The sequence below is a fragment of the Artemia sp. Qi Xiang Cuo genome, chromosome 1, assembly GCF_049724085.1.
Source record: "Artemia sp. Qi Xiang Cuo chromosome 1, ASM4972408v1, whole genome shotgun sequence".
Classification (NCBI taxonomy): domain Eukaryota; kingdom Metazoa; phylum Arthropoda; class Branchiopoda; order Anostraca; family Artemiidae; genus Artemia; species Artemia sp. Qi Xiang Cuo.
The window spans coordinates 95,937,830-95,965,281 of record NC_142794.1 but is presented as its reverse complement, the minus strand read 5'-3'; the positions used below and the strand labels follow the sequence as shown (position 1 = coordinate 95,965,281).

General features: G+C 34.8%; 1 protein-coding gene across 1 annotated transcript; it reads right to left on the bottom strand.

Moving 5' to 3' along the window:
* Positions 1-879: 879 nt before the first annotated feature.
* On the bottom strand, positions 880-26,574 carry Gasp (Chitin binding Peritrophin-A domain-containing protein Gasp). Its single transcript, XM_089087933.1, has 6 exons — positions 26,416-26,574; positions 14,773-14,976; positions 11,855-12,043; positions 8,834-9,038; positions 4,577-4,692; positions 880-1,125 (listed from the first exon to the last, which is right to left on the bottom strand). The coding sequence occupies exons 1-6, from the start codon at positions 26,453-26,455 to the stop codon at positions 1,037-1,039; spliced, it is 843 nt and encodes a 280-aa protein (XP_088944059.1). The 5' UTR covers positions 26,456-26,574; the 3' UTR covers positions 880-1,036.
* Positions 26,575-27,452: the final 878 nt, after the last annotated feature.

Below are 27,452 nucleotides of genomic sequence, written 5' to 3'. Positions count from 1 at the left end.
TCGTTTTCAGTTTGAATTTCCCTAGGATTTCATTTCTGCTCCTCTTGGGTTTTCACATGGCTCTTTACTTCTTTAATTTTTACTTTTCTAACAAGAAAATTCTTCTTAGGAAATAATTTTCAGTCTAATGAACACAAAGAAAGGCAAATCAATATATACAGAAAAAAAAGAATTCTTGAAAAAACTTAGTGATTCGAGATTTCAGCATTCGGATATGCAAACTTGAAGCCAACCCTCCCCCGATACACATAACTAAAAGTACAGAGATAAGATTTGAAAAATCCTTCGATGACTTCAAGCTTCAATTTTAGGTAACGTAACATACTTGCATTTACCTTCCGGAAAGATACTTATTGCGGCTTAAAATGGTTCATTGTGTTTTGAAAAAGGTGCTTATTTTGAATAACAAAGTTGCTAAAAGGTCCTTTTATTTAGATACCAAACCAAATTATAATGAAAAAACAATATTTTATATGAAGCCAAATAATTTTCGTAAAAAATGGTTAAATGTCAGCTTAGACTAGCCTTGCAACTTAATTTAATAATTGATGTTTTAGGGCATAAACTAGCAGGAAACGCCACTTTGTTGTGGTTTATCAAGATTGGGTTTATACCGTGAAAAATCGATTTATGTCCTTAGAATTTTTATTGTATGGCATTTTAATTTTGCCTACACTAGGTTCCAGCTACCGATACAACCAAAACATCATATGTAGGCCTACTTATAATGACATATGCTACTAAGAACATTCAGAATGGTTTGCGGTATCGAATAACATTAAGAAATGTTGCTTAATTTTGTGTAGGCGAAAGGAACGGCTACCTGGTCTGACTGATTCAGCTGATGATCGATAGGTATGGACAATGAGATGATAATAATTAAAACCAAATTTTGTCTGATTTTATTACAAAACTAAATATTTATATAGATATAAAAACATATATATAAAAACAGATCTGAACTTTCCTTTGTTCAAAGGTGTTTCAAAAGAGGTCCAGACTTGTCACATTCACAGACTCTCAGCTTTTGTACTAATTACTGTTCTTCTTCGTATTCGTATTCATACTCTTCTTCAACCTGTTCTGCGGCTGCTGCGACGGGGATGGCTGTTGTGACTCTTTTGACTGCAATAGAAAAATACTTTTGAAAAAGAATTGGGTTTCATATTCACAACAAGTAGTATTTTTAAGACAAAAATTTGCACTTGACTACTTTTTATCTTCATCATTAAGCTAATTTTCTCATTTTCAAAGACGACTTTTCAATAGTAAATTAATTATTTTTTCCTTTTACAAAAATAAACCGCTTAGATGATAGATATTCAACGTCTCATTATCAAATCAAGGGCTACACTGAACGTAGTTTACAGATTAAAACCTTTCCCTTCTATGAAAAATGAGCCTAAAATTAGAAACCGTCATATTTCAGCTGCTTCATGCTTCGCTTTTGCGATACTGCTACAGTACTTAAGGGTTTTTTACCAAGAAGGTAAATTCCATGATACCCTACCAGGGCTACTTTTATATCCTACCAGGCAAATAAGCCAACCAGGCGCAAATGAGCAGCTAGAACTAGAATTCCGCCAAATTTGAAATTACATTGTCTTTTCAATATTTGGTATTCGTCCTTTTAAGACTGGCAGGTTGATTGTTTTTCAAATTCTTTTGACCACTGTTATTCACGACCATAAATTAGGTACCCGACAAGCAAATCCATTGTACCTTGCCATTCAGGAGATTTGAACCACTATATCTTGCAGAAAGTATGTGGAACTCATATCTGATCATCGAACTGATATCAACCTCTTGAAAAGAGAGCAATGGGAAATGAGCCGTCAGTAGGTTTTTAATCCTCATTTTTAATTTTGAAAGGTGAGCAGATGTTCTTCATTATAAAAATTGTATAAAGTTAGAGGTTTCATTAAGAGGTAAAGAATTCCATGTACTACAGTGTATAAGTTAAGTACACGGCATTACAGTGTTTTTGGGCGACCAAGGTCGAGCTTGCAGGTAAGGTTTTTTGTGGGGGGGGGGGGGGCTAGTATTTTTCATCTTTGGGAAAGGAACAAAACGTTTCCATTCCAGACCTCAAAAAAGAATATATGCTTTTCTTTTTTTCTTCTTATGCCTTTCGTCCGCTATGTTCTTTGCTTAGTGAAAAATACATGCCATATTGAAGCTTTAAGTGTCTAAGAGCTGCTCATCCTTGCTCTCTCTTTGTGAAATGAATGTTGCGTTCTTCTTGGATTCTAAGTGTCTAAGAGCTGCTTATGCTTGCTTTCTCTTTGTGAACTGGATATTGCTTTCTTCTTATACTTCTCGTCCGATAGACTCTTTGCCTAGTGTAAATTACATGCCATATTGGAGTCTAAGCGTCTAAGAGCTGCTTATCCTTGCTTTCTCTTTGTGAACTGGATGTATTGTTTTAAACCAAATATAGCTTCTAAATTTTTTTCGCAAAATCATCGCTGAGAGCAGGGTTAAGAGGTGATCTTGATTAAATTCCCAAATTCTAGGTGCAGTTATACAGTGAAAAAGTTAATTTTAAGTCCTTGATTGGGAAAAGCAATATTTGTTTCTTTGGATTATGCAGTAATATTTTCATAGCTTAAGCAAAATTCGATTTCAAGGAGATGGTAAAAATAACCCCAAAGAACGGGTTGACAATTTAAAAAAAATACCCCCTTCATTTCTCCCATTATACTTGTAAACAATTATTTTGTTTGACTTGCCAAAAATGCAGAATGAAAGGTTTAACCATTAGATTTGATAGGTCTATCAAATCGCAACTTGAGCTTTTCAGTGGCAACTTGGCAACAGTGGCAACTTCAGGGGCAACTTGAGCCCCTCCCTCTTTGGCTCTTTTTCTTCTTTTAAAAGAGCCAGAGCATACTTGGTTGGATGGAAACAGAAACAATTAAATTGGATAAGTGCCCATTTTGTAAAGAGCAGATTCATTCATTCGTAAGATGATTTGAAGAAACCATGCATTTCTTTCCTTTTTCATTGACAATTCCATTAGGAAGAGGCCATTAGAGATTGAAAGAGCCCACGGCTACTCTTCTTTGAACCAACAGCAGTTCTAAACAACTAACAGGGCATTCTTCAGTTGCCTTTTTAATTTTTGAAATTACCCACTTGGTAGAAGTGATAAAAGACTTGAGAGCCAAGGTGAGTAGAGTAAAGAAGAGTAAGGCTAAGTAGTTTAAAGCCAAGATAGTCTCTATGACTGGTAAAGCTGGCATAACTTTTTCAATTGTAAAAAAATGATTAATTTCACTTGTTGATGATAGTCTATTATCTACCTTAGGGCAGAACTAAGGTTTTTAGGCATAGAGTAAGAGTTATTCAATAAGAGTAACAACAAAAATAGTGTAGTGTTTCGTTTTCACGTTCTTGGTTTTATTAACCCTTTTCACCTTATTGCCCAAAAATTACGGATCTTTACAAATCGTTATTCACCAGCTAAAATGATGACTAAAAAAGGAAGCTATAAAAAAATTTAACCCTCTTCTGGTGTTACAAAAATTTTTGCCATAAACTAGCGCTAATAATTGGGTTTCAGTCATGATTCCCCAAGGTTTTCGAAAATACGAATCAATTCTTCAAGTTGTTGATAAAAAAAAAAGAAGAAAAAAGCTGAAATTGGAAATTTTATTAAAGCCATGAGCGTAATAATTTAAATTAAGTGCTTATAACCGTTTCTTTAAAAGTATAGTTGGCAGGGGCGTAACTTTCTATGGGGCAGAAAGGCAACTGCACCCAGACACCTGATCCCTCAAGACCCCTTTTTGTCCCCAGCTGAATTTCTTCCAAAATCTTGTCAAAACTAAGATAGGTCTGCATAATCCAGGTATCCACAGAAACAGGTGAGTTTTTAATAGCACATCCTTGCCTGAATGGTACTCTGTGGCTCATTTTTCAGTTTCCGCTGTCATAATCAATTGATTTGGTAAAATTGAAACCAACTTTGCCCCCCCCCCCAGGATTTTGACAAATTATGCCACTGATAGTTGGCCCATTCCATTGTTGAGGAGCTCCATCTGATTTAGGATGTCATTACCTTTAGATACTTTGAGGTGAATAAAGAACAGTTTTTTTCAGCAGTATAGTATTGTAACATAAAATGATATTGAATATTCATTTTAAGTCTAATTGATATTTGTTATGAATAGGGTAAAGTAATTACTTATAACACACCCCTGACGCACACTGGCTCAAATCCCTCACCAACCCCATCTTATTCAAAACGACTGTTTTGATTACGGCCGAAAAAATACCTGAAAAATTCAGTCATGCCGAATTTCCTGTGAGCAATAAAAGGGGTATAACAGATAAGGAAAAATAATTGATCCACGACTTAAATCGCGGAGCGACTTTTACAAAGTTTAAAGACTTTACACAAAGTTAGACGAATACCAATGATAAGTCTTTTTGAATAGTCTTTTAAGTTACCAAAAAAAAGTCTTTTAGACGAATACCAATGATAAGTCTTTTTGAATAGAAAGATGAAACAGCGTTATTCCACTTATTGGCTATAACATGGTTTATTATGCATTAATTAAGAAAGACTTACTTGCAGCTGAGTTTCTCAGTAGCGGTTTCCTTGTTGTTCCTCCATTCTGGTTAAGTCCTGACAGAAGGTCAGATTTTTTTAAAGTTTTGAGGTCTAGTTCACCATAATAGTCTTCGCTAAAAGAGATTAATTGCAGTCATTAAAGAGCTATCATAATTAATAGCAATCACAATTAGTAATCAATTGCAATCATAATTGCTGAGGTTTCGAACTTAGTTCAGCTAGGTTTTGAACTGAAGTTGAGCTATAATATTTGGCAGCAACTGAAATTCTTTGAAAAGTCTTTAATATTTAGTCAAAATATTCGTGGCCATAGTTTTGTTCCATTTTTATTTTCAATAATATCTTTTAGAATAAAATTCGAGTAGGATGGGAAGGTAAATTTTCAATAATAGTTCTGAATTTTTAATAGGACTGAAGCCGTCAGAAATCGCTATAAATATTAGTAGGGTTACTTCCCCTATCACTCCTAAACTTTCTAAATTTTGTGCTCTACTGAAACCAAGTATATTTCAAACATTACTTTTATCACTTTTATCACATTACATTATCACTCCTAAACTTTCTAAATTTTGTGCTCTACTGAAACCAAGTATATTTCAAAAATTACTTTTATCACTTTTTTCACATTACATTATCACTCCTAAACTTTCAAAAATTTTGTGCTCTACTGCAAACCAAGTATATTTCAAACATTACTTTAATCACTTTTATCGCATTACATTATCACTCCTAAACTGTCCAAATTTTGTGCTCTACTGAAAACCAAGTATTTTTTAAACATTACTTTAATCACTTTTTTCACATTACATTATAACTCCTAAACTTTCAAAAATTTTGTGCTCTACTGAAAACCAAGTATTTTTCAAACATTACTTTAATCACTTTTATCACATTACATTATCACTCCTAAACTTTCAAAAATTTTGTGCTCTACTGAAAACCAAGTATATTTCAAACATTACTTTAATCACTTTTATCACATTACATTATCACTCCTAAACTGTCTAAATTTTGTGCTCTACTGAAAACCAAGTATTTTTTAAACATTACTTTAATCACTTTTTTCACATTACATTATCACTCCTAAACTTTCAAAAATTTTGTGCTCTACTGAAAACCAAGTATATTTCAAACATTACTTTTTTGACTTTAAAATTGAAAAATCCTAATTTATGTCAATAAAATTTTATAATCTTGAAATTCTGAATTACGAAAGCGTCTTTGCTGAGACACGAATGTTCAAGAAAGGGTAAAAAAAAATCTTTTCAAATTGGGGCAGTGCAATAATGTAAATCTGTAAAGTATGCACAGTGCAATAATAAAAAATGCACAGTGCAATAATGCGTATATTTTTGTATGTAGAATTTCCTTCTCAACAAAACGCTTTATACAATACAGAAAAAACGTATACAAGTAATAAAAATTTAATTAGTTGGACAATTTTATATATATATATATATATATATATATATATATATATATATATATATATATATATATATATATATATATATATATATATATATATATTTATATATATATATATATATATATATATATATATATATATATATATATATATATATATATAATCCAGAAGAATAGCAAATAGGAGAGTGCAGTGGAAAAATATGTTGCTCTAAGCAGAAGAGTCCCCAGCACCAAAAAACAGCCTTGATCATGACAATATCAGGAAGACGAATTTGTCTTTAGTTATGGATCTTTAATAAAAAAATATACATAAAATAATAAAGTTACATTTTTGAAATAACATAAGTTCCGTCGGCCCTGAACCTTCTGAGTTAGATATTCTAGGCCAGCAGGAATCTTGGAATAATAAATAAGAGACTTAGTACCAGCAATCTGTAGGTATTAGAATTTATTTTGTCTAACAAATAAATACGTTTTGAGAGGTAGGCCACTTTGGACTACTGTTAAAATTAAGTCTATAGCCTAGTGACACTAGGTATTGTAAGTATTGGCGTTATGATTTAGAGGTATCGGAGGTCATTATGGTCTAAATGTTTTACATTATGTTTATCTAGGTAAATGAAGTAGCATATCTGCATTATTTTGGGAACGGATTGGAGGATGGAGCTGAAACATCAGCCACTGTGACGGAAAGAAATCAGGCGGTTGGGGCTAGAGTTTTTTTTTTTTTTTGTGTTGGGTGGGGGGAATTTTTAATCTCATCCAGCAAAAAAACAAATCATTTTAAATCCCTATAGGATCTATAATCTATTTACTGTGGAGTACAACAGACAAAATACGACAAGCATTGGCAGGATATCAGAACAGGGTATCTGCTATATTTCGGGACTGGCCTTGGGCGTAAAATTGAAACTTGCAAGAAGTATTGAAGGAGGGAGGGGAAAATCTATTCCAGTTAAAGTAGTGATGTAGACTGAAAGAAACTGTGTACCTAGGCAATCAAAATAACGTATCTATACGCCTCAGGAACAGTTAGGGAGATCGATTCGACATTTTCAGTGATATTTGAGAGCCAAGTGAATGTTGAATTCCTATTAGTGGGTGGAACAGGGGTAAATTAAAACAGCTCGTGTGTACAGGTTATCAAATAGCATATCTGCAATATCTTGGGAGCAACTTGCGGTGATCAAGCTGAAATTTTTCGGGTGTTGGGGAGATGATGTTAGGGCACTTCACATTTTAAGTTTAGAAAGAGGGGATATGGGGACCAAAAAATATTTGAATCTAATCCATATAAAGGTTTTAACTCTTTTGACCACAGTAGAAGTTCAAATTTTTTTATGGTGAATTGGGGAGGTAAATGAAAAAATAGCGTATTTACCCCCAGAAGTCAGTGTGATCATATATCAAAAAATAAGCCTACTTTAATTATTTCTTTCCTGTAATTTTGATAATTACGGTGATAACTTTTTTGAAAAATAAAACTACACTTCTCAAATTGCATTTTGTGCCTAACAAAATGCAAATGAAGCTTTCACTGTTTTAAGACTATGAGAAGTAGCTGGGAGAAGCGGGGGGGGGAGGGATAGGAAACTCTTATTTGTAAACCGTGTTGAGATTTATGACATCGTTTTCTATTTTTGTGTTGCTATTGCGGTTATGAAACATGTAAAACACACTGCTTGACATATGAATCGTTTTTAATACAGCATAGATGGCGACCTTGTGTCTAGATTAGAAGGCTTAGGTGACTGTAAGAGCTCCTCTATGCGGTATCAACTTTTCATTTCAAGTTTTACTTGATTATTCATTTTAATTTATATTCGTTTGAATATTTATCTATAACAGTGCTAATCATCTTCGGGTTTGATGTGAGTTTACCTTCAATTTCACATTAAATTTACTTTCGCTTAATTTATTTAATTTATTTCACTTTAATTTCTATTCGTTTTGGGTTTTATTAATTTATAGTATTTTCTGTTCATTTTCAGTTTGAATTTCCCTAGGATTTCATTTCTGCTCCTCTTGGGTTTTCACATGGCTCTTTACTTCTTTAATTTTTACTTTTACCTTTTTAATTTTTACTTTTACTTTCCTAACAAGAAAATTTTTCTTGGAAAATAATTTTCAGGCTAATGAATACAAAGAAAGGCAAATCAATATATACAGAAAAAAAAGAATTCTTGAAAAAACTTATTGATTCGAGATTTCAGCATTCGGATATGCAAACTTGAAGCCAACCCTCCCCCGACACACATAACTAAAAGTACAGAGATAAGATTTGAAAAATCCTTCGATGACTTCAAGCTTCAATTTTAGGTAACGTAACATATTTGCATTTACCTTCCGGAAAGATACTTATTGCGGCTTAAAATGGTTCATTGTGTTTTAAAAAAGTGCTTATTTTGAATAACAAAGTTGCTAAAAGGTCCTTTTATTTAGATACCAAACCAAATTATAATGAAAAAACAATATTTTATATGAAGCCAAATAATTTTCGTAAAAAATGGTTAAATGTCAGCTTAGAATATCCTTGCAAATTAATTTATTTATTTTCTTGTCTTATTTATTTTGTTCTTTAAAATTGTTTCTTTATTTAATTGATGTAGATAAGGTTCTGCAACTCTGCAGCATTAAGTTTCACGACAAGGAGATCAACTTTATAGGGGGGGGGGGGAAGAAACTTTCAAGCTTTTCTTGTGGGTAGTAGGTGAAAAATTCTTTTCTGGCCCCCACAAAAGAGTATGTGTCTCGTTTTTTTTTATCAATGCTTATCGTCAGAAAGACATTAATGCTAGTATTTAATAGAGCCAAGTATCCTACCATCCTTCAACCTCTTCTGGGTCAGCACAAAATCCACTTGAATCATCATCACCAATCTTGAAGACAGTTCCAACAGGGCAGCCGTATTCTCTTGGACTACCATCAAGACAGACATAGTACTTTCGGCAATCTTCAGGGTGAGCATGTCGAGTGAAGCTTCCTGCTGCAGGTGCTTCAGCCGGACATTGGAAACCATTTCCAACTTCTAAATAATAAAATAGCTGTTATAGCAATATTTCAATATTTAAAGCTCAACTTCTATGATAGTATTTGACCCTCCTAAAGAGAGAGACAGAGAAAAAAAAGAAACAAACAAATAAACACGCATACGTAATCTCTCTTCTGGCAAAAAATACAAAATTCCACATTTTTCAAGATAGGTGCTCGAAACGTCTACAGTAAGGTTCTCTAATACGCTGAATTTGATGGTGGGACTTTCATTAAGATTCTATTACTTTTAAGGGGTTTTCCTCCCTTTTTTCGAAGATAAGGCAAATGTTCTTAGGCTCGTAATTTTTGAAGAGTAAGATTAAACTTGATGAAATTTATATATTTAACATCAGCATAAGAATTCAATTCTTTTAATGTATCTATTGGTATCAAAATTCGGTTTTCTAGAGTTTCGGTTATTACTGATTTGAGTCGCTCTGACTATACAGTTCATTACCAAGAACTGTTTGATTAGGTCAAGCAGTATTTACATTTAGTAGACTTTTATCATTGCAAAGATCACTTTTTAGGGGGGGGGGTGGTGGTCAACAGCTTTTATATAATTTAATATCAACTTCTTAAATCAGTATAGTAGCTTTTTATAATTTCGTGAGAAAGTTACATTTATTCTGTCATTAATTCTAGTATCAACTTAATTAGTTAGCTTTCTTTAGTCAATCAGAGTTTATTGATTTTGTTTATATGCACGTTCCGCTACTAATTTTAGCGGTACACTTTGAACGCTTTGAAATTACAACATCATCGTTCACTGAACAACAATATTATTATTGTTAGTATATTACTTGTTTTAAATTAAAATTCTAAGGAAAAAATTATATAGTTGAGGAGGTATTGGAATATACCCCCCTTTATATGGATTATTTTGATGGACTTTGTTTTAAGGAGCACAGGAAAGGTAATGGGAGACCACAGAATCAAATGGGGAGGAAAAAGTCTCCTGGACTTGGATTATGCTGATGATTTAAGCATCCTACATGAAAGTGTGAGCAAAATGAATAAGGTTTTAGAGGTTTTGCGAGTTCAGGGTGTTAGAATTGGTTTGAAAATTAATGTTAGGAAGACTAGGTCACTGAGGCTGGGAATAAGTGAAGATGAAAAGGTGACGTTGGGTAATGAAAAGATTGATCAGGTGGGAGGCTTCACGTACCTTGGTAGTATTATAAGTAAAGATGGTGGGAGCAGTGAAGATGTTAAAAATAGAATAGCCAAGGCTCAAGGTTTTTTTTTCACAGTTAAAAAAAGTCTGGAAGAATAGGAAGATAAGTCTGCTAACCAAGATTAGAATATTAGAAGCTACAGTGATGACAGTGGTCAAATATGGCTCTGAAGCATGGACGCTCCGGAAAGCAGATGAAGATTTGATAGATGTTTTCCAGAGAAATTGCTTAAGGATTGTTCTAGGTACCCGGCTGACTGACTGTATGTCAAACAATAGGCTATATGAAAAATGTGGTTCAATACCGTTCCCTAGGGCTATAATGAAAGAAAAAGTGAGGTGGCTAGGGCATATTCTGTCGATGAAGGATGACAAATTGTCAAAGATTGTTCTTTTCGGCCAACCATCTAGGGCTAAACGGGAAGCAGGTCTTCCCCGTCTGGGGTGGGAGGACGTCATAAAGAAAGATTTAAAGGACATAGGAACTTCGTTGATGGGTGTAAAAACGGAGTCTTTGGATAGATTGGGATGGAGAAGGAGCATACGTAGTTGTGTTGGCCTCAGGCCGCTTGATACTGTGGTGAGTTTTGAACAGTAGTAGTAGTAGTTATTGGAACTTCTTTCAAGGACTAAATTAATATTAACACCTAACCAACTACTCCAAAATAGGGTAAAAAATGAACGCTTTATAATGGTCCAATAAAAACATTACCCAGTATTAAAACAATTTTAATTTTTAATATATTCTTTTCTCACACATTCGAAGAATAAGTATTGTCGATTTATTTAAACTGTTTATATTTCTTTTTTTTCTCAATGATAATATAAGCTAAATGATTTTCGTCATTTTTGAATTTTAGTAAGAGAATCTTCTATACCTTAATTATGATACAGAATATTTCATTTAATTCTTAGCTTTAGAAGAAGAGTCACGAAAGAGATCTCCCCAAAACAAGATTCAGCCAAAAAAGAAAAACGTAACAGTAAAAAGATTAAAAGATACTTCCGCATTAGCCAGTAAACCCTCGAGAAGTGAAGTTAGGTTAATCCTAATGAAATAACCAAAATATGATGAATATATATTACTTTAGTTTATATAATACTATAATTTGGGCTATATATTTGTACATTAGTGGGGAGGGTAAAGTAAACTAACCTTAACCCCCCCCCCCCCACCCTAATCTACAAATATATAGCCCAAATTATACAAATCCAATGCATTTTGTCACCAATCATTTGTCTTTGTGACTGTGAAGCTGGTTTTCTTAGATCTTTCATTTAGCACACTTCTCGAGTGTGTGCTGGCTAATACAGAAGTTCAAATTGAAAATCCTTGACCTAAAAATTACTTTTTCACTTTTCAGACTTCCTCCCTCCCACCCTAAGGATATTAAATCTTGGATTATGTATTCTTTTAGGGATATCCTCATCGATCAAATAGTTTTGGAAACATATACTTTTTGACATCTAGTAATTCTATCACTTTTTTTAGTGATCAGTAAGCCAAGTAAGAGAAATTCCAGAAAAGTGATTTTTTATGAAATAGAACAATAGAGTTCTTTGAAAATTTTCTAATTAAAACGTCAAATTTACATTTTTTGAAAACATGAAACAAATTTGAGTGCAGCATTTACCTTCAATTTTACATTCTGGAACTTGATCAGCCCACATGCAAACTCTAGCTTCTCGATCGTAAGCTAAGCCTGGTGCGCATTGATACCTATTGGCTTCACCGTTCCAACAGCTCCAGAAGACATCACAACGCAGCTCATCAGCGAAAATTCCATATAGACGTGGACAATTCTTTGTACCGACTGCTGGTTCTAAAATTAGGAAGGTAAGCTGATTTTTTCAGATAAGAAATATCACATGTGCAAGGAACTAGGGGATTTAGCTACTAAGAGTATGGATACAAGAGCTAGTGTGGGAAAAAAAAAAATTAAACGGCATCTCACCTTTGGTAGCACTTGGTATTTTTTCAGTGTAATAATAAGAATAATTTATTTAATTCGTGCAGTCGGTAAAATTAGTGTAGCAATAAGCAAAAACAGAAAAACGAAAGCATAGTTTAACAAAAGTAAAAGTATCGCGAAATACTAGATGGCATTGGTGTCTTTTTTTCCGTCACTATCGCCAATTTTGACTCTTACCCATACTCATTATTTGTATATATATTAAATTAAAAACTCTGGCCTTTTGCAGTGACGAACCGAATTGTAAAAGCAGAATCAGGATTTTAAGTTTGCTGAACTGTTCATAATCCAGATTTTGAAAATTTTGCGCCATTGACAATCGGGATTCCAAGTTCATAATCTATACTGGGAGTTCTACAACTACGCTAAAAAAATAGATTGCGAATTTGGATTATCAATTTCGCCTTACCGTGAGTCAGGCTTATAAGCTTTATTGTTCAATTAATAATCTCATTTCAAGAATTTTGTTTGTTAGTAGAAAACAATACTCATCTAAACTAATGCTACAGGCACAAAGGGTTTTGATAAAATCTTTTATGGATTCGGTCATTATTTTCATTTAAATCTTTTTTTAAGATATCCCATAATGTTCTTAGGAAGATTTCTAAGGTCTTTCCTTGAAAATTAAATTTTGTAAGGTATCCCCAAAAAATTCAAGCTAAAAATAGCAACAATCTTTAATTGATTTTGTCAAAATTCTACGCGAACGAAACTTAGCATAACTAAAAATATTTTGTATATTTTAGAATTACTCTATACAATGTCAATGTTTACGCATTTTAAGTATCTTTTTGTTTTTATACGCGCATATTTGTAGATTTGGATGCAAAATGATAATTTCCTAGCGATGAAATTCTGTTGCTAATACCGAAAGTCCATAGTAGGTTTTCAATACGATGAAAATAATCAAAAGATACAAATAGTGGCGGCTTTAGGCCTGGGAGGGGAGGGGTGCATCTGTCCCCTGTTTTTCTGGCATCTGACATTTAATTTCTTTCATTTTTTTTTATTTTTACACTCCTATGATATACCCTTCCCCATCCCCAGGTTATGAGGGGCAAAACCGCCAATGAATATAAAACCACAGAAAAGCAAATTCTATTTCGGTGGCCAGTGTTGCGACAAGATATTAAAGTCTTGTCCCTGTAAGAAGGGCTTCAATAAAAGCCTTTCTCTTTATAGAGAGACTTTACAGAGGCTTCTATAAAGGCTTTCTGTAAGAAAGTCTTCTATAAAAACAGCAACAAATGAAAGGTTTGACATTCTAATTTTCTTATGAATGCTACTCGTTTTTGGTAGAGGAAGAAACACACAACCTTTTTACTATTATCAATGGGCAAACTTTTACATTGTTGCCATATGCATCTTTCCGTAAATTATGAAAGCATTTAAAGTTAGTTTTGAAGAAAAATCGTAATTCGCTACGCCCTTCAAGTCAAAATAATATTAGGCTGTTAGCATGCATTACATTGTAATTTAACAATGTGACTGCTATTTTTTTAACGACGAATTTCTTAAATATAATTAATTTTGATGTATAAAGTAATATAAGTTGAAATTTTACAGAGTTTGTTAGCTCACTTTTGTGAAAACTTGTGATTCTTTTTAAAATGACAGCTGAATTGACGATGTATGCCATAAGCTTCAGTCATAAAGACATATAATTGTCAGAATTAAGAAAACTTTTCCAAAACAAGATATACGGCAAAATCAAGCGATTCAGTGAATTCATGGATGGGACGCGTCTGTATTAAATGCTTTCAGTTAAGCCCATAATAAGACTTAGTCAATAAATCTATTTCATAAAGCTTTGTTGAAGAAAAAGAAGCAAAGACTTTATTTTTATTTTACTAGTTACTTTACAAGGGGAATTTTGCAACTATAGCACCTTTTTTCCCACCTTCAAAACTGAGATTTGTTGTGGAAAAAAAACTAAAGCCATGACGTATAAGGGGCTTCCGCATGAAAATGAAATTAAAAAATGACCTGAAAACACTTAGAGTCAAGAGCAAGGCCTGTCTAGGGGGTAGGGTCAGGTGGTTTGACCCCCCCTAAAAAAAATGTCTGAGTCGTAAAAACGTAAAAAAAATAAATAAAAAGGCGGTGTATAGTTTTGAGTTGAATTTGATTAACTATTGTAGGGATTGAATATTTTGGGAGTGGAGTTGTGTTGTACCAAATTGTGGGGAATGGGGTTTTTGGAGAGTGAATTCCGCAGGATGAAGATGCATGGGAGTTTGATCCAATTTAGTGGTGATTTAGCGGTGTGGAGAGTTGAGCTATATGGAGGATGTGTTTGGTGAGTATGAGTTAGTAGACTTGACTCTCGTGGAGTTAAGCTTTTGGCTTTATATCTTCGCACAATTACGAAGATCGAACAAATTTCTGGGTAAATTCAAAATATCATTTTTGAAACTTTCCGAATAAACATAAAAAGTAGAATGGCAAAATACTTTCACTAAAACAAGAACCAATTTCAATCGATGTCTGAGCACTGATACGTCAACTGATCAAGGATCTTACCTAGCTCATCTAGGTAAGGTGATTGATCATCTAGCTCATCAACAAGGTGGACTTACCTAGCTCATCTCTTTCTCCGCAATCTACATTATGTAAATAATCACAGTTCTCTTTTTGGTGTTTCTTATCTGTATCATCAAACGCTAATCCATTACCACATACTTTCAGTTCAGCATTACCCTCTTCACACCTCCAGTACTTATCGCAGGATGTGTCATGTGCAAAGTAGCCATCTTCTAGAGGGCAGTTGAACTGGCCATAGGCTGGAAAAATAAAATATTTATAGTAAACAAAATATTTATAAATTATAATAAAATAAAATAATTTTCTTCAAACACTTCAAGTAGATATGCTTCAACGTAATTACCCTTTTTTTTACGAAAGAAAACAACTTTTTGTGATAACAGAAGAGCCGATTGAAACGTAAAGATAATAGACACGCGTTTGAGTTTACGATAACTGTCTCCCAATTCTGGATTATCCTTATTAGTTCTTCTTATGTTCCCTAAAAATTCGCCTATATCGAGCTACTTTTATTTTGAAGCTATTCTCTTTTACAATTATATTTTATACGTGCTGAAGGCGGAGGGTTTTCTTATTTGAAAATCATTCAGATTGCATCACATAATGATGAACTAGATTGATGAGAACTCCAACGAAATCAGTCTTTTTCCACCTTCACTTCGGTGAGTGATGCTTCTTTTATTAACTTAAATATTTACAATACCACCGTTAAAAATACCACTTATGCGTAATGTTTGAATCTTGTTGGCTGAAATGGTGTGATCAGTTCCTGCACTACACAATACGTAACAAAGAAAACACACTGCTCATGACTATACCAGAGGAATTTATGGGCAGAATAGGGGTAGGGACACATTTAAGTCTACAAAGAAGGCAAATTATAGGTAGAAAATACAACATAAACACTTACAGTGCTATATGGAGGTCTCAGACAAGACCAGAATACTTTTAGTAAGATATAAGTTAAAAAGCAATCATTCATTGCTTAGCTTAGGTTAGAAAAGTTTCACACTGGAGAAACCTATTTAAGCCCTACTTATAATGAACTAACTAATTCTGATCGTTTTTTCTTAAATCAACAAAATCATATTTTGCAACCTAACCTAATCTGTAATGGTGTTTTACCTGGGAAGCGTTTAGCTTTTAAAAATGCTCTGTATAAATTAAAAAATTGAATTGCCATTCAATACTGTATTTTTATTCAGTTATCCACCTTTACATGGAAAGGGTCGTCAAATTTAATTTTGTTTTAAAGTTTGATTTTTTATAATATCCTTGGATTTTTATTAGTAATTTTCATTTTATTATCGTGCACTGAGGACGGTCAAACGGAGTTCTTGACCGAAATATGTCCATTTTAGTTTACATTTTCACTGGCTTTGTAATCCTCGTTTTTCTCTTCTTTACTATTTTTTCTAGTTTCTATTTTTTTTCTAGTTTTAATAAAACTTATATCATTAGAAAGAGTGAATTTCACAGAGCTAAATTTTCCATTCCCTAAAAATGCTCTAGCCTACTTGCTAGGAAAACTCTCAAAATCAACTCAAAGAAAATGTCAGTAGATCGATTTGGCAACTTTAGGAGTTTCAAGTAGTGCAACGCGCTCTGACTGAAAACCTTGCTGATACTATTTCACTGTATTTTCAATCAAGTTTCATATTCAAATTACAAATTATCAATAGTTTTGACGATCACTAGTCCCCTGCAAGAGTTCGCTAATGGACTCTTGGTCTTTGAGACAGTCAGCCGATTTTTAGGCTAGCAAATTGGTTTTTAAGGATCGGATTAGTGTTGGGCGATAATTTGATTAAACGATATCGATATATCGATAATTTGAATAAATATATCGATATATCTATATTTTTACTTTCGATAACCGATATATCGATTTCGATATTTCTGATCAGTTGTTTTGCTGAGATTAACTTTAGGTTTTGCCAAAATTCAATAAAAAAAGAGTATTTGGCGCAATGTTCTCCAAATTTTGAATAAAATACATAAAAACTTCCATTATGTGAATGAATATTACAAAAACCTGGATTTGGAATTACTCGGGCACAGGATAAAGAAAAATATGATACTGGCTATTTTTGGCTATTCAATATCTGCCGCATATCAATGTTTCCCCCTGAGAGTTGGTTCTGCCTTTCAGCGATAAAAAAAACAACAAAAAAACATCCACTGAAAGTACGGAGCAACATTAAAACTCAAAGGAATAGAAATTATTCCGTGCATGAGGGGGATATCCCCTCCTAATACTTCGCTCTTCATACCAAAATCTCTTTTTGTATTTAAAAAATCTCCTTACTCCAAATAGGCGGGTCTTTTGTTTCAGGGGTTGTTCTTAAATAATTCAATATCTACCGCATATCAATGTTTCCTCCTGAGAGTTGGTTCTGCCTTTCAGCAATAAAAAAAAAAGAAAAAAAAGAAAAAAATCCACTGAAAGTACGGAGCAACATTAAAACTCAAAAGAATAGAAATTATTCCGGGCATGAGGGGGATATCCCCTCCTCAATACCTCGCTCTTCATACCAAAATTTATTTTTGTATTTAAAAAATCTCCTTACTCCAAATAAACGGGTCTTTTGTTTCGGGAGTTGCTCTTAAATAATTGGAAAAAAAGTTACAATTAGCGTAAAAAACGAGGTATTGAGGAGAGGGACCCACTCCTCATACATGAGACAATTTCGGTTCGTTTTAGCTTTGGATGTCGCTCCTTATACTTTTAATAGAAAAAAATTGTTTTTTATTTAATTATTTTTGAAATAATGTCGGAAAATCTGCCTTTTCTCTCCATGGAAAATCCCTCCTAAGAAAATTACTCCATGGAAAGTTCCTCCCGAGTAAGATCCCCTTTCCCCCAGACAATTCCATCCCTGCTGAAAATTTCCCCCAGGTACGTAATAATATATGCTATGATTTACCCCCCAGCCCCCCTAATGTGCAAATATATAGCCCAAATTTGTTTCTAAACTATTATATATTCATCCTACTTTATTTTAATTCATTAGCGTTAACCAAACTAGTAGTATATAAAAGAGCAGGTTTAAAATAGGAGTACCAAATATACTTTGGTACTAAGATAGCCTACTAAGATAGCAAAGTACCAAAGAGGAGTACCAAAGATACTTTATGACACCGGCCATTCTTACTAATCCAAAAACTGCTTTTTTGAGTCTCACAAAATAGGAAAATGAAAAAAAATTTACACAAAATCTTCCAATCTACCACTCGTTATGACTAATAAAAATATTTATTGTTTCAAAATATCAATAAATATTCCTTACGGAGGAAAGGGGGGATCGTGCATAAACAGGTAAAACAGAACCTTGGTATAGTGTTTTATTTTCAATGCATCAATTAAATTTAGTAAGATCAATGGACTATCATTCATTATTTAGGGTTTCCTTTTTATTTGTTCAAACATCACACTTTCAAACAAAAAACTAGACTTAAATACTCTTTTATTTTTTCCATTTATAACAAAAGTGACACAGCGCAGTGGGTTTTTAAATGGTTGACTATGTTTACTTGCAGTCAACCAGTTTGTGGTTACGAACTGTGAGCAAGGAGCGACTTGGTCCAATATTAAACAAAACTCTAAAAAAAAAAATTGGCAACAATGAATTGAATTTTTGTGCTGATATAATATAAGAAATACCTTAAATTTAATTTTTCCCATCAAAAGCTACGAGGCTGAGAAAATTTCCCTGATTTTTAAAAATAGGGAAAACACCCCCAAAAGGTCAGGCGATCTTAATGCAAACCACACCAACCAATTCAGTATATAACAGAACGCTATTGAATAGGTTCCAAGCTCCTATCTACAAAAATGTGGAATTTTGCATTTTTTGCCCGAAGAAAGATCACGCATGCGTGTTTATTTTTTGTTCTTTTTATCCCCAGGAGTGACCATATTGAACTAATGCCCCTAAAAAATGGAGAGAGGGCTCACTTGAGCGGAAATGAAAAGTTCCCTGATGAGAGATATGAGGATTCCGTACAAGAGGAAGACTGTCCCTTCCTCAATCCTCGCTCTTTACGTCAAAACTTAATTTTTTCTCTCAATTCTTTAAGAAAGACCGCTCAAACACAAGGGTGGTTGAATTTGAATAAGAAGTCTTTTTAAATAACTTTAAGATTTTAGCGTAAATAGTGAGGGCTGAGGAAGGGACAGCCCCCCCCTTATAAACGGAATAATTTCTCTTCATTTGAGAAGTTTCAATGTTGCTCCTTGCTTTCAGTTGAAAAAATTGTCTAGTCTCAGCTCCTATAATTAACATAGCTTTTGTAACTTAGGCTCTTAAATAGTGAAAAAAAAACTAGAAAAATTTTTCAACAGAAAGTGAGGAACAACATTACAAATTAAATGAATAGAAATTATTACAAATGTGAGGGGAGCTGCCCCTTCCTCAACCTCTGCTCTTGACACTAAGCTCTTAAGGTACTTTAAAAATTTTTCTCGCTCAAATTCAAAGTCCCTTGTGTTTGAGGAGTCGTTCTTAAGGAATTGTGACAGAAATTCTAACTTTACCGCAAGGAAAAAGGGGTAAGGAAGGGGCAGTCCCCTCATATGCATAATAATTTCTGTTTGTTTTAAGTTTAAATGTTGTTCCATGATTTCAATTGAAAAAAATATATTTTTTTTAAAATCTAATTTCTGACTATTTTTCAAATCACTCTAGGAAATCCTCTTAACACTTGGGAAATTTCCCCTGGAATCATTATTCCTCATGGAAAATTATCCCTGTGGAAATTTCCCCCTACCCTCGCAGTAATTTTTCCTTCAAAAAATTTCTATATGTTTTTTAATAACAAAGACTTATGTGAACAATGCTATAGTTGCGTAGCATGCAGCCCTTTGCCCAGGAACTATGGAATTAAGAAATAATTTTTCTGGCAAAAATAAAAAGTTGTTGTTAGTCCTAAATTAGTTACTTTCAACCATACATAGTCAGGCCATATAGTAGGTTCAATTTCATTTTAGCTCATTTTCACCATGTTAGCGGTACCTGGAAGAAGAAGTGAGAAAGTCTTGTAGACGTTACTCTAGAGAGATGGAATAAGAAAATGCACTATCGACTCCTTTTTCTTTCTTCCTAACTCACTCCTTTTTCTTTCTTCCTGTTTCCGCTTTCTAATTCATTCACCGCTTCTGAAAACAAACAAATTCGTTTTCTGTTTATAAGTTAGGGTACAATCCCTTTATATGGGCCTTTCTAAAAAGTCAAGTTTGGTTAATGCTAATGAAATAAAATAGGATGACTATACAATACTTTAGAAACAAATTTGGGCTATATATTTGCAAATTAGGGGGAGTAGGGGGCAAAGCATAGCATATATTAAATACGTAACCTAACCTAGGTACCTTTGGCCCCCCCCCCCCAAAAAAAAAAAAAAAAAACTCCAGAAAACAAAACTTTAAATATCTTAAAACCATGCTATACAATGTATTTCTCTGCAGCGGTGTATTGAATCATCTAGTAAAAACGGATTTTTCATTGCGTCTCTCCCGTTTGACTGTAGCATCTCTTGTTGGACTTCTTTAGAGAGGCCCGTATAAAGAGATTGTATCTAAATTTGTAAATATTGTTTCATATTCCGATTCAAACGCGAAATAGGTTTACACAAGAAAGTTACTAATTTGGCAGTTTTTCAAATTTGCAAAAAATGGATTCTTTAGTTGCTGAATTCAGTATTCGATCCAGTACAGTAGCAGATTTTCTGCTGAATTGGCTTTTGCTGATGTAATCTGTGTCAAATTTCAATTTGTATTTAGGTGTTTATACCCGTGTGTATCTCTTGTATGAAGTTTCCTTCCCTTTTCCCTTTTTTATCTTCGTCTTTTTACATTCTGCATACACGCTTTAAATAACTCATTGTAATTCAATCACTGAGTGAACCGGTCTTCTGAAGAATGATATTTCGTGGGTTGCAATTCTGATAACTATCTTCAATTAGTTGTAGCAGATTTCTATTTGGACGAGGCCAACATGTGATGAGGCGTGGTTCAGGCGCGGTGCAGTCAAGGGCGACTAGCTAAACTATTATTGACCAAATCACAAATATTTACGGAATTTTAAACTTATTTATTACTCAAGTACTTGGCTGAGTCACAAAAAAAGAAAATAAAAAACCTTGACAATTTTATTGGCTTTAATCAAAGCAAAAGAAATAACTCTTAAACCAATACAGATAAAGATAATTAAAATTTGATAAGAAATGGTTTTCTCATCCGAATACAGTATTCAACAATCCGAATATAGTATCAATTAAACAAAACAAAATAACGAGATGTTACTCCTTTAACCAAATGAGTTTTACTCAAACTACTTCTTTACAGACATATTTTATTTTATATTTGGGGCAGGAAAAATATATTGTATAAGCTTTAGATTAAAATTATATTCAGCTTGTCATTCAATCTTTTATGTTTGGGACTGAGACAAGGGAAAGGTACGTGTGTACCCTGGGAATTTTTGTTAGTTATCTCATTAATAAAAATAAACTAGAACTTATCCGTTGCTCTTTTTTTATTGGTGGTATTGGAAGTTGGTCCTCGGCAGGAAAATGTGCTTTGAAATCAAGACAGATACATTCTACTTTAAATTTCACCAATAGTCCTTGATGAGCCGTCCTAGCCAAGTGGGTTGATGCACTGGATTTTGGATCCTGGGTCTGAGAGGACGAGGGTTCGAATCATAGTGTACTCAATTATTGGTTTAGGACGGGGGTCAGTGGCGTGACTCTGTAAGCTCAGGCAGAGTCGTCGACCCAGCTTTAAACGGGTACCTGGAGAAATCTGGGGAAGGTAAACAGGAAGGGTGTGCGAAAGCACAGGATGGATGGCCCCAACCCCCCATTGCACTTCCTGGCTGAAGAACCAAGAAACACAAATTAGCACCACCAGTTGGGACTTTAAATTTAAATGCCGTTTTTTTTTTTTTTTTTTTTTTTTTACCTTGATGATCTGATCAAAATCTATGGCACAAATTTTCTGTTCGTGAGAACGAACACTAAATGAAATGATCCGGTCAAGAGTTACCCCATTTTGAAAATTCCGACTGACTTTACACTTTATAATGGTGGCTGAATTTAAAAGGCTCAATCAAAAAGGCTCAATATTTGAGACATCAAAAAGGCTCAATTTAGTCCTCTACCACCACTAATTCAAAATTTGCGCAAAATAAAAAGTTGGCAGGTAGCACCTTGCATAAATTCAAGCTTACAAAGGTTATCCATTTGTATGATAAGAAGCACAATGCGGGTCTTCACCCCATACACACACCCCCGTGAATTTTCGAGAAGAAAGGCAGGTATGCTGCACCTTGTTTGAAGTGAATAATGTAGCCATTTGTGATAAGCATTATCGGGGGGACACACAAAGCGATCCGTGACTCCTCAGAACCTCTCAACACCACATTCAACGCCGGCTTTTCTGCAGAAGGAAGTCTTGCTACACCTTACATAAACCGGAATCATGCAAATATTGTCAAACATAGAAATTGGAAGATTAAAGAAGGCCCATGGCTTCTCTATTATTCATTCTAAGCCCCCCCCTCCCTGAATACTATGAAATGGAAAGGTAGACTTACTACACCTCGCGTTCACCGGAATCAAGCAGAAATATTAAATATGCATGAATGGAAGACCAAAGTGAGCCCTTGACCTCTCCAATACCCCTCCCTCCCCCTTCAAAAAGTTTTGTAGAAAAGTAAGCACATACTAACTTCTTAAATTTGTAACCAAACAAGAATTTCAAGCAGTATGACTAGAAATGCATAGTTTTCTAGTAGCCTCCTCCACGCCTTCTCCCCACCAATCTTATTGCAGAACACTCATACACATGCACAGACAAGGATTTTCTAGTAAAAATTGAGGAACGTAAAACCTTGTTTGAACTGGAATCAAAAAATTCTAACCTATATCATTGAAACCCACCAGCAGCTTTCCAGTAGAAAAGTACACACCTTTTCTTTTTTCATTGATCGGCTCATACTGATGGGGTAAGAAATTTGAGCCATAGACACATGAGGATTGATACTTTCATTGGTACACGTCCCTCCTCTGGCCTTACCACGGAAGTGCTTGATAGGTACGGTAGTATTTATCGGGTGTGTACCTTGGGCAAGGGGAAAGAGAGGCCGTAGTTTCACAGCCATTGCTCAAATGTTTATGTGGCAATTTCGAAGGCATTAGCATTTTCAGTTTAACGAGGTATCCGACAGGTCTGCCAAATGACCTTTGGGATCTAATGAAAGTACAAGGATTAGTGCCAAGTATACGGGAAATATTGTTTGCATTAAACCAATCTGTTTGACCAGTCTTTGTTATATTTTGTCATGAAGATTATTATAAAATACATTATTGTATAAAAAATTATTTTGGTGCAGTGTGTGGGCTGTTGAGTAAGATCAATTTGTTTTCGCTTTAAATTAAATTTAACCAAATGCAATCACTGAATTAAATTTCCTTGTCTCTAGGTGATTAAGGAATGCTGACTATTATACATATTTAATCAGTAGTGGTTTTGGGCTTCATAATGTGGGGAGGGGCAAGATGCCTTAATAGGAGTGTAAAAATATAAACTAAATTATATTTAATATCAGAAAAACTAGGAGGGGCAGCTGACCCCCCTCCATGTCCAGGCCAGGAACCACCACTGATTTAAATTTCAGTCACTGAAAAGTTTATTGCGAAAACAAATTTTCGAAATTTTCTAGAAGCCTCCCAAAAGTTGGGGTAAATTGTAACGAAAAGTAAACCGTTGGAATCACCGTTGCTAGAACCCTAAACTTTATACATACAACCGTGCCCCCCCCCACCTTTTAAAATCATTTTTTTTTGCGTTGTTAGCGCTGACATGTCTCCTTTCCATCTCCCCCCAACCCATCGATGATCGTATCGGGCAAGTAGTCGTAGGATATTGAGAGAAGCGAGGTTTGAACAAAAATTGTAATATCTATTACATTTTCTTGGGAAAAAAGGAGATTATGTAGCAGCAAAGTGGCTTTTTTTTAAACATTTTGTGCCAGGAAATGTTAATTTTTGCTGACCAATGACAAAAATGGTGGGCAATGCAAATTCTATTGCCACATGAGAATTACTGCTCAAATCTAGGCTGCTTGCTTCTCATGAATTATTCCGAATAACTATTCTGTAAAGTGCCATACACTACTTCTAACAACACACCGCAGTACCAAGCCATCTGAGGCCAACATAGCTATCCATGCTCCTGCCTTATGGCGTCAAACAAGGTACATCTTGGTGCCATTTTTGGAGTGGAAAGACTGGGAAGTCTAGCAAGGTTACCACTGTAATTTCCGTTGTCAAAAAATCTTAAACAAAAGGTTAAAATCCTCCCTATTGCATACTCCCCGTCCCAGCCCCCTTCCGAAAAGAAAGCTTAAAAACACGCGTTGAGAAAAAAAGCTGTTTTGTGAAAAAAAAAGTCATTTAGCCTATGACGAAACTTAAATTCCGCTTTAATAACAAAAGTTTAACTTAGTAATGAGCATAAGATTTCTATTAGTCATATTTTCAGGGTATCTTTCAGCAATTCACACAAATCCAGTTGAGGGGGTAAACTGCATGTTAAAAATCTGGGGGATGGGCAAAAATCTAGGGAGACTGCTGTCACTTCTTTTTTTTCGTTTACCCGTTTTTCTCGATTTAATCAACAATTTTTTAGGTTTTGAATGTATTCTTAGTTATATCTGGCCCCACCAGGGGGGAATCCACAACGGTGGGGTAGGTTGTATTTATAAAGAATGATGAATGGGAAGATGAGAGGTACTTCGGTAAATTTTTCAATCAACTCATTAATGAGATAGCTAAGAAATAGATATTCTTTTAGAATTAGAATCTCATCCTGGAGCCAAATATAACATTCATTTGCGTCATAAATGAACTTTAATCGTGTACAAATATATAACCTACATTGAATTGCATATATGCAATGAATTTTTCATTATTTTCAAGATAAGAGTAACTTAATTCAGTGCATACATGCAATTCAAGTTAAATATTTGCACATTGGCAGTGGGGGGGGGGGGATTAAAGTTCATTCCCGCCATAAATAAATTTTATGCTTGGATTCAGGATGAGATTCTGATTTTAAAGGTATGTGTAATTCTTAGCTATCTCATTAGTGAGCTAATCGAAAAATTTACCGAAGTATTTCTTTCTAGGGTAAAGGTCTTGTTGATGGGCGTTTTGCTATATTGGAAAGTAGTTGGGTTGAAAATTTCAGGAATGAATCCAGGGCCAAAAATATACCATGGTAAGATGTTATCAAGCTACTAACTCTAGTGTTCCTTATTTCTAGTGCTTAGAAGATTGCGTAGGTGACGGGTATAGACTGTACAATCTTAGACTTGACAATCTTAGACTTTAGTTTATGTCACAGTTTATATAATTATCCAGTATGATCTTTCCCTATCTCACCCATTATAAAAACCCGGACCAAGGTGTGAGTCCAGAGAACGTTTTTGCAGATAGAAACATAAGCGGCATTAGATCTTTTCACGGGTAGACAAGTCAGATTTCTCTTGGACACGAAACAAGTGGAAAGCCGCTATTACGAATAATGCACTTTGTAACCATTTCTCATTGATTGACGGAAACAGACTAACCCGCTAATGCAGAAAGAAGTGGGAGGAGCTTTTTGTTCGTACCGAGAATGAAGAGCAGAAATGATCTGCGATAAACTTACTGGATAATCCTATAAACTGTGGTTTATGTTTCAGTTACTTTCTCATTGACGCTAGTTTTGGAAAATGTAATTCCTATTATTTCAGCAGTATTTTAAGCCATATCGTGGCTTTTTTCATAACTTTGAGAAACTAATTTACAAATCCTTAACACTTTATAAATCAGGATTGAGTCATTAAGGCAGCAGGTTTATTTCTCAAGGTTTCACTTTCTTAACACAAGACTATAAAAGGTCATCGCCCTTTGGAGGGGGAAGGAGTGGGGGTAGCTATCTTGAGCATCTTGCCAAGGGATTATTGAGGATCCAGATTAATTCCTACGAGTTTCATCCACCTAGCTTCACCCCTTTTCAAGATAGACCGTAGCATAGTGGCGTAGCTAGGGGGCAAGGGGGACGGCTGTTCATGCTCGCAGCCTCTAACAGGCTCGCAAACGGAGGGTTTTTGTGCTTAATTGTGTTGTGATGGTTTGGGGGGAGGGCAACAATTTACATTGTCCCCGGACGCTGAAAACAATAGCTGCGCCTCTACTCCTCGTTCAGAATTTTACCTTTTTATGCTATTAATGTTATAGAAGTAATTGGTACAATCCCATTTGGTACTTTTCTATTAACCGGACTCCTTTGAACACGGCAATGCATACCAGTCACGAAATAGAGCTAGACGCGTGAAGAAAACAGGTTTAGAATGCCTTCTGGGATATAAACAAAGGCAACAACTGTATTTATTTTTTTTTTTTGGGGGGGGGTAAGAGATACCTAGGTAAGGCTACGTATTTAATATATGCTGTGCTTTGCCCCCCCCCCCAATGTGCAAATATATAGCCCAAATTTGTTTCTAAACTATTATATAGTCATCCTATTTTATTTCATTAGCATCAATCTAACTTGACTTTTTAGAGAGGCCCATAAAATGGAATAGTACCAAGGAATTTTGCAACACAAGTACTTAATTGATTCTTACCTGACGCTACAAAAACAGATATCACAAAAAGTTTAGCCATTTCACAAACTAAATACGGCGTGTATCTCTACTGGTACTACTGTCAATGCCATTGAAGATACATATTTATACCACTAATAAGGCGGCAATACTACTCGGCTTGGGGCATGGAGCTAATTGAGAAGATCTGACAATACGAGATTCATGAGTGAGCGTATCAATTGAAAAAAACTTGGCATATTTCGTTAGTGGTTTCAACACCTGTTTTACCTTCTCAACATTATTATGGTGTATAATGTAGACCTATATGGCTGAATCTTTCATGCAACAGGCCTATGATCACCGCCCAGAGGAAGGGGGGCAAGTCAGGGGCGGATCGAGGATTTTTTTTAGGGGGGAAATAGGTTGATCCGATAAACTTGCGTTAGGAGCAAGTTTAATTAACGCTGTCTTTTGTTAATTAAGCAAATTGCACTACTTTAGACTAGGTTAGGGGGCGCCCCCTGGATCCGCCACGGGGCAAGTGCTACCAGGTGCCTTGTTTCCATCAGGATTTAAATAGGTTTTTTCTCATTCCCATCTTCTTGTTTTTTACACTTTTAATGTCTTTTTGTTTTCCAGGCAGTGGCGGATCCAGGGGGGGGGGGGGCACGGGGGCGCGCCCCGCACTAGCTCAGTCTAAAGTAGTGTAATTTACTTAATTAACCCAAGTTTGCGTTAATTAAACTTGCTTTAATGCAAGTTTGTCGGATCAACCTATTTTGCGCCCCCCCCTAAAAAAATCCTGGATCCGCCCCTGTTCCCAGGGGACACCACTCTCTGCCGCCGTCCCTCGACGGCACCATACGCCAGCTGCATTATTGCGTGTATCTTAGGACCCACTTCAGTATGATCGGAGTTTATTGTTATTTTTTTTTACTATTATTATGCACTACCACGTTTTAATAATAATTCCTTCTGACAGCAGGGGCAGATACAGGATTTTTTTTAGGGGGGGAGGCAAAATATTTTGATCCAATAAACTTGCGTTAGGAGCAGAAAGTACACTACTTTAGACT